Source organism: Hevea brasiliensis, chromosome 10 (genome assembly GCF_030052815.1).
Source record: "Hevea brasiliensis isolate MT/VB/25A 57/8 chromosome 10, ASM3005281v1, whole genome shotgun sequence".
Classification (NCBI taxonomy): Eukaryota; Viridiplantae; Streptophyta; class Magnoliopsida; order Malpighiales; family Euphorbiaceae; genus Hevea; species Hevea brasiliensis.
In genome coordinates, this window is record NC_079502.1 from 24,118,405 (window position 1) to 24,126,513 (window position 8,109).

Here is an 8,109-nt window from a genome sequence, read left to right on the forward strand (position 1 = left end):
AATAAAGTAAGATAAGATAGGGTGCTCCGGCACCGAATGTAGCACACTTTGCTCGGCTACACTGTAGTCGGGTGAGGGGTGTTACACTCTGACTGAGCACAATAGGATGCAGTAGAAGATGATCCATGTGATGAGCTAGGGTAAAAAATTGATGCTTGAGATCCAATGCCGTAAACCCTGTTCTTCTTCTCCCCCCCCCCCCCCACAACTTGATAATATAGTGCGACCTCATCTACAATAGGAGGGTCACTGCACCCCTCTTGTGGTTGAGACGACTGCTCCTTAAGCGCCAAAAATGCATCCTGCATAAGTCAATACACATATTTTAAATTTATTTTTCTTGGCAATTGAATAAACAAACTCACTTATTCATTTTTTTCATATAATTGAAAGACATAAAATACTTGTTCACTTACCTTAATTGATTGCGCTCGTGAATCAACCATATCGGAGGTGCCTTTCCTAGTGTGGGTCTTATGGAAAAGTTCATAAGGAAAAGGTCTTCGGCCAAGCTGGGCTTCCTAAAAAGATATAATGATTTTAGTGATGTTTATAATAATGTTCGATTATTTGCTACTAATATGTAGACAGACAATAACAAAACTAGTAAATATGAAATCATTACCATCCTATAGTAAATATGAAATCATTACCATTCTATCTGCATGAGTAGCATGTGGCTGAACCCCTGTGTGTCTAGAGATGCACCCCAACTCCCCTATCTCACTACAATGGTTAGCTTGGTGAACCGATGGCTCTTGGCTTTAAACTCAGGCTACTCCATGCCTCCTTCCATTTTTGCATTGTACTATTAGGCACGATGACCTTGGATTTTCCTTTCGACATTGCACATTAGGGCCTTATAGCGCTCTGTGACCTTACGCCTCCAAGCTTCCTTTACTAGTGGAGTCACCTCTTGCCAATCAAAGTATTTCTGGTATAAAATAAATAAAAATTAAGATAGTTGTATTAGTATGATAATATTTTAGAAAAAAATTGACAGCATTTCCCCTTAATTTTGGACAATCCAGCCTAGTTATTAGGTATTAATTGCACCTGTTAAAAATGCTTCATATATTCTCAACAATAAATAACATCCACCCCAACTACAACAACTCACAACAATACATATTTTCAATATCACACAAGCTGTACATATAGATCATTTAAGCATTAATATACTTCAATTGTGTTCTTTTACATTAATTCACAAATTCTCATCACTTAAATGATATTTGTTCATAACATTCTTTTTTGAGGTTTCATAAACTATGCAAATTAGTTATCTGATAGCTAATTATATTTAAATATTTATTTTATTACTTGAAATTCATCCCAGTAAAACTCTTTTGTTTCAGGCGTGATAGTTTTCCAATAGTGCCCCTCTGGGTCCATCCTTTCCTTGAAGATATTCTTCATCTTCTTAGCACATTCCTCAGATGGATGTAACCTGTACAAAAGAAAGACAGCAAATATATTGATTTTATGTAAATGTAGAAACACGGTACTTCAATTGCCAATGATATGTAATACCAAATCATAGATAAAGTTAATTAATTTTAAATACTTACGTGCCATTAATGAGCTTTATTCTTTTCTTTCTTCCAAATGTAGTGAGTGATAGGCCATCCATCGATGATATTGGTGCTGCCCCAACTGAATGACCTTCATGACCAGAGGTTGATCCAATTGCAGGCTCAGAAGATGGGGTAATAGGTGGTGGCGGTGGAGGTGGAGGTGTAGCTCGATCTTTGTGTTGAAGCGATGACCCCTCTGGATCTGGTGTCGACCTCCCAGTGGATCGTGAAGGAACCTGAGGCTGACCCTGTGTAGATTGGTCTAGTTGATCATTGGGCTCATCCTGCACAGGTAACTGCCTTGACTGTGAATGACCCAACAAACCTCCCCTACGACCATTGCCTCGCATCCTGCATAAATAATTGTATTAATTAGTTAGCTTCATTCAACTTATGATACATAATATAGATGAAATTAGTTAGAGTTTATACTTCAAGTTTAGAAATATAAATTCATTAAGAGAAATACCTAATTCTAATTAGTATCACTATCATATAGATCATCGCATTCCTCATCACTTTCTGAGTCCAATTCAAGCTCTTCTTCATCTTCAACATCCTCTTCATTAATTTCAACTAGTACACCGTTTTGATCATTCAAATATTGTTGTTGATCATCATCATCGTCAATTTAAATCAAAGGGACTTCCATTTCATCTTCTTGAAATGGTTCTTCCCATGCAGGGGGGGTTGTGACATTCACTTGCTCAGGAAGATCAATAACAGATCTCGCTTTGATTTTGAACACAGCCCACCAATCATCCCTGTCACGTTTTAAGCTTGGATATATGGAATAATTCACCTGAGCAGCTTGGATAGCAAGAACAAATGGTTCATACCTATTGAAGGATCTTTTATGATTAATATCCACAAGTTTATATTTTGGATGAATCTTTGTTCCCACATTTGGTGTTGGATCAAACCAATCACATTTAAACAATACAGTTCTTTTGATTGGTAATCCAGGGTACTCCAATCGTAGCACTTCAATTAATTGTCCATAGTAGTCACTTTCATTAGTACTGTAATTAGTCCCCTTGATACATACCCCACTATTCATCGTTGCCCTATGCGAACCATAACCTTTAGTGTGAAATTTATAACCATTAACTACATAACTATTGTAGCACATAACACTTCTTAATGGACCCTTTGATAGATCCTTTAAAAACTGGCTTGATATATTGTTGGAGGGATTGTGAACATATTTATTGAACCACTTATCAAATTCACGCTCTAGTTTCTCATCAACTTGTTTATCATTGATATTTGGATTGGCCATGTGTAACTCATTAACAAAAATGCTGCACACAATGAAAATAGTTAATTACATGTTTGGAATCAATAATGGCATTGCAACAATTATAATAATTGAATATTAGAAAAACTTACTCAATGTACAGTTTTACTTCTATACAATTCAACAAGATGTACATTTGTGCTGCTTGAAATTCTTGTTCTGTGAGATATCTAACCTTTCCTTTTCCTAGTGGCCTACCAGAATGAGTGAAAATTGATAGATTCCTTGGATGTTCATCCATATGTTCAACTGTATCATCATTGCGTGGAACCTTTCGATGCCTTGTGTTGACATGGGGTTCAAAATAATGAGCGCAGAATGACGATGCTTCTTCAACTAAGTATGCATTGCATATGGAACCTTCCACTTTGGCTTTATTTTTCACATTATTTTTTAACTTCCTAAGGTACCTGCACCATTTACTATTTAGTCACAACAAAGTTTTTATTTCTCCATGTAATGATAGTATACAACGATACATTAAACTAGTTACCTCTCAAATGGATACATCCACCGATATTGCACAGGACCAGCAATCCATGCTTTATAAGCCAAATGCACTGGGAGATGTTCCATGGAGTCAAAGAAACTTGGAGGGAATATACGCTCAAGTTTACATAATATTATAGGAATCTCTTCATTGAGCTGTAACATGGCTTCTTCTCTAAGTGTTGTTGAAGTTAACTCTCTAAAGAAATTGCTCAATTCGGTCAATGCTTGCCACACATTTTTTGGAAGCAATTCCCTAAATGCTATTGGGAGTAATCTTTGCATAAAGACATGACAATCATGGCTTTTCATCCTAAACAACTTTAGTTTTCGCATGTCTATACACCTACCCATGTTTGACACATAACCATCTGGGAATCTAAGATTTTTAAGCCATTCACACAATACTGGTTTTGATTATTTGTCTAATGTGTAACATGCTTTAGGATACTTTCCTGTTGCCATATCCCTCTCTAACTCAGGTCGGTGACAAAACTCTTTCAAATCTTCCCTTGATTTTGCATTGTCCTTCGTCTTCCCTTCAACATTCATCACAGTATTAAAAATATTTTCAAATACATTTTTCTCTATATGCATGACATCCAGGTTGTGGCGAAGCATGTTAGTACTCCAATATGGCAAATCCCAAAAAATGCTCCGTCTCTTCCAACCCGTGTTTTTTGCTTTGCAACTGTTATTCTCATCTGCACCCATATCTGTGACACACATTAATCCTAGATGTTCTATTTGTTCTAAAATTTCCTCACCAGATAGAATGGGGGGAGCACTTTTTGTAACTGTCTTGTTCTTTCTAAAAGCAATTTTATTCCGTCTGAAAGGATGGTTAGCTAGTAAGAATTTATGGTGATTGTTAAACCATGATTGTTTACCACCCTTTGTCAATGTGAATGCATCTGAATCGCCCCTACAATATGGACAAGCAGTCTTGCTCATTGTGCTCCAACCGGATAACATTGAATATGCAGGGAAATCACTTATTGTCCATAATAACGCAACCTTCATATTAAAATTATTCTTCTTTGATGCATCATATGTCTCAACTCCAACTTCCCACAACTGTTTCAACTCTGCAATAAGGGGCTGTAAGTACACATCCAATTTGTCTTTTGGGTTTCTCGGACCAGGAACTATTACCGTTAGGAACATATACTCTTCCTTCATACATAACCAAGGAGGCAAATTGTAAGGAGTGACAATGACTGGCCAAGATGAATATTGTTGTCCAGACTGACCGAATGGTTGAAACCCATCGGTGCACAGTCCTAGCCTTACATTCCGAACCTCAGCAGGAAATGAAGGGTGTGTTTTATTAAAATGCTTCCATGTAGTTGCATCTGAACAATGACGCATTACCCCATCTTCATGGTCATGCTCAGCGTGCCATCTCATTTCTTTCGCTGTTGCATTCGAAGCATATAATCTTTGCAATCTCTGTGTGAGAGGAAAGTAGTACATTTTCTTATGTGGGACATTGGTTTGAAAATTAGAAGAGCCTCGACTATGTCGTTTGAACCGTGGATGGTCACAAAATTTGCAATTCATTAACTCACTATCTTTAGCCCAATATAACATACATCCATTAGTACAACAATGAATCTTCTCAACAGGTAGGCCCAATGCTTGGACCAACTTCTTTGTACTGTAAAAGTTTTCAGTCATTAAATTTTCATCCCAGAACACCTCTTTCATAAGTTGACAAATGTCATCAAAACACCTTTCTGACAAATGATGTTCTGCCTTGATGTTCAACATCCTTGCAACAACTGAGAGCTGTGAATGGCTTTCACAACCTGGCCACACCTCTTGATTAGCAGCTTGTAACATGTCATACAATTTTTGAGCTGATGGATTTGGAGGCTCCTCCATTACATCCTGAAAGAAATTAGGACCTGCTGCATCCATTACCATTTGCTCATATGTATTGCTTGTGCTATTATCAACCTCTTGAGCACTCGCTATCATAACATTTATGTTTTGACTATCAATATTACTTGTGCGGGGTTCCCCATGTAGAATCCATTTATAATAATATCGCACGAATCCATGCTTCATCAAATGTAATCGAATTGTATTCTCATCAACATAATTACGATTCTGACACTTTCGATGATTACATGGACACTTCAGTTTATCCCCATCCATCCACTCTGGATGTTGCTTAGCAAATGTTATAAATTGTTCAATACCTTCTATGAATTCTGAGGTCAATAGGCCATCTTTTAACCTAGCATACATCCATCTCCGATCTGATCCCATTTTGCTAATAGCTGTGTAATAATTAAGTGAATATTAGTAATGATATGTCAGATATCAGAATTACATCATATCCCCAATCATGCGTTGAAAGGTAAGGCCCTAACCCAATTAGAATTGTATCATTTCTACCAATAACAAACAGATAATGACATGTCATATATTTGTAAAAATTTCGGCAGCATCTCCCATAGTTCTCCAAGTGCACAACATAAAGTCTGCACCCAGAGAACAGTGAGAGATGTTACGAAATTTCTACAAATATATAATACATATTTATATCCATCCTATTCCTATGTAGAGTATACAATTCCAATTTGTCCAATAGGACAATCCATTGTCCACTGACATTAATTGTCAGTAGGACATTGGACGGGTTTTCTAAGGTTATTATGTGACAAATTTGATAAAAAAAAAAAAGAAACTATTAAGATATATAGAAAATCTAGAATAGTGTCCAACAATAGAAAAAATTATCACCTCAAAAATTGATATGCATGCATCTACAAATCAAAACGCCATATTAAAATATTACTTACCTGTGTGATACTGAAAGCAAGGGACAAAATAACGAGAGATAGTGACCAAAAGAGAGTGAGACAGACTGTAGTTCCAAAAAAAAAAAAAAAGAAATTCTGTCAGTAAATTCTTGTATAAAATTTAACACCCAAAAGTAAATAAATAAATAAATAACTACACTATATGGCATAATAGTATAAAATTAAAAAACATAATAATCATTAAAATTAAAGGACATGAAAAAATAGATATTAGTATAGCAATAAAATAAACATACAATCTTTTATTTGTAATTAAATATGTAAGTTTGGTTGCTAATTTACATCTGAACTATTTGAATGTACTCATCCACAACTAATAGCCTACTAAATAAATTTTCAAATAATTATTTAATTTTAATAATGAAAAATATAGTATAATTTCAGTTATAAAAAAAGTTATTTGTAAATCAAATAAAAATATGACTTTTATTATAAAGAAAAAGCATAGAAAATAACTTAAAATTGTTTTTTAAATATTAGTTAAATTTTAATATATATATATATATAATTTTATATTTTTTAATTTTTAAATTAAAAAAGGATTTACTTATAATATTCTACTTATAAATAAATTTCATTCACATGTGTCATACTAAACACTCTTATTATTTTCTCAACAATAATTTTAATAGTAATACCAAATAGGCCTAACGTTGATAGACACTTTCCTTCAAAATTTGAATAAAAATTCTACGAAATTTAAAAATCTCGCCTAACATGTTAAGGAAAAAAAAGTTTTAAATTAGACCATCAAAACGCACAAAGATCTAAATTATTTTTGTAATAAAGGCTTTTATTTATTTTATTTTATGCTATTATGCTGATCAAATAAACCCAGATTATTGGGAGGTGGCCAAAAACAATTGAAAGAAAGTTGCCAACAGCATACGAAAATCTCATCCGGAACACAAAGCCATAAAGGGTTTGGTTCATAAGTGAAATCCTAATCCTTAAAAAGGGGTTATGAAAGGCCTAGGTGTGTGTGTGAAAAAAGTAAATTAAGATGAGCAAATGAAAACTGGTGCAGTCGCCAATTTAACAGACAAGCGTTTAAATACAAAGCTACACATACATGTCTTTCTTTCTCTCTGTGAATAAAAATGGAAGATGTTGGGAACCTAGTAGCACCTGCAAACAGAACTCCTGATTAATCAACCAACTTTGGTAACAGGAATCTTCTTGCATGCAGATATCATCTCATTCATTTGTGCAATCTGAACCAAGAGCTGGCTAATCTTCTGCATAAGCATACCAAAATGTTATATAATGAGCAGCCTTCTCCATTTACAAGCTTAATTTTTTAAATTAGACAATTACTACAGACTAGAGTCTTAATAAATGAAAGATGGAAAAACTCTACACTTGAGATATTATATCCATACTTCAGCTTCAGAGAGTGGATTCATTTTCTTTTTCCTTGTAAATATTCCAGATCTCTCCTGTTATTGAAAGTAAACACACTTGTGTAGTATATTTGTGTATTCCTACTTCTATTTGGATTTTATTTGTATTTAGTAGGAATTATAGGAAAAGTAGGAGAAGTAGAGCGTACATATCTGTATCTAATCATATTATGAAATTGAAGAAATTCTATTCCATTACATCACCTAAATTTCCCACTTCCCCTATTTGGGTTTTCTTTGTTAAAAAAAAAATAATACTTATGGTAGATATCCCAAATGCAAGGTTCATTACTTTCTTGTAATTTGGAAGCTGAAGGGAAAGTAGGGAAGATGAGGATTACAGTGCAAAAGTAATGTGTGCATGATACTGAATTTTTCTCAAATACATAAATTAGTTTTCCTGGATGCATAAAAAAAACAGCACATGAGCAATATGCACATTCATGTCAAGATTTATAACATAGTTTGCATGACAAACAGAAAATGCAAATTGGAAGGGCATTAAA

General features: G+C 34.4%; 1 protein-coding gene across 1 annotated transcript; it reads right to left on the minus strand.

Annotated features, from left to right (window-relative positions):
• Positions 1-2,348: 2,348 nt before the first annotated feature.
• LOC131169347 (uncharacterized) lies at positions 2,349-5,643 on the minus strand. The gene is made up of 3 exons (XM_058128565.1): positions 3,818-5,643; positions 3,371-3,712; positions 2,349-3,287 (listed from the first exon to the last, which is right to left on the minus strand). The coding sequence occupies exons 1-3, from the start codon at positions 5,641-5,643 to the stop codon at positions 2,966-2,968; spliced, it is 2,490 nt and encodes an 829-aa protein (XP_057984548.1). The 3' UTR covers positions 2,349-2,965.
• Between the last annotated feature and the right edge of the window lie 2,466 nt (positions 5,644-8,109).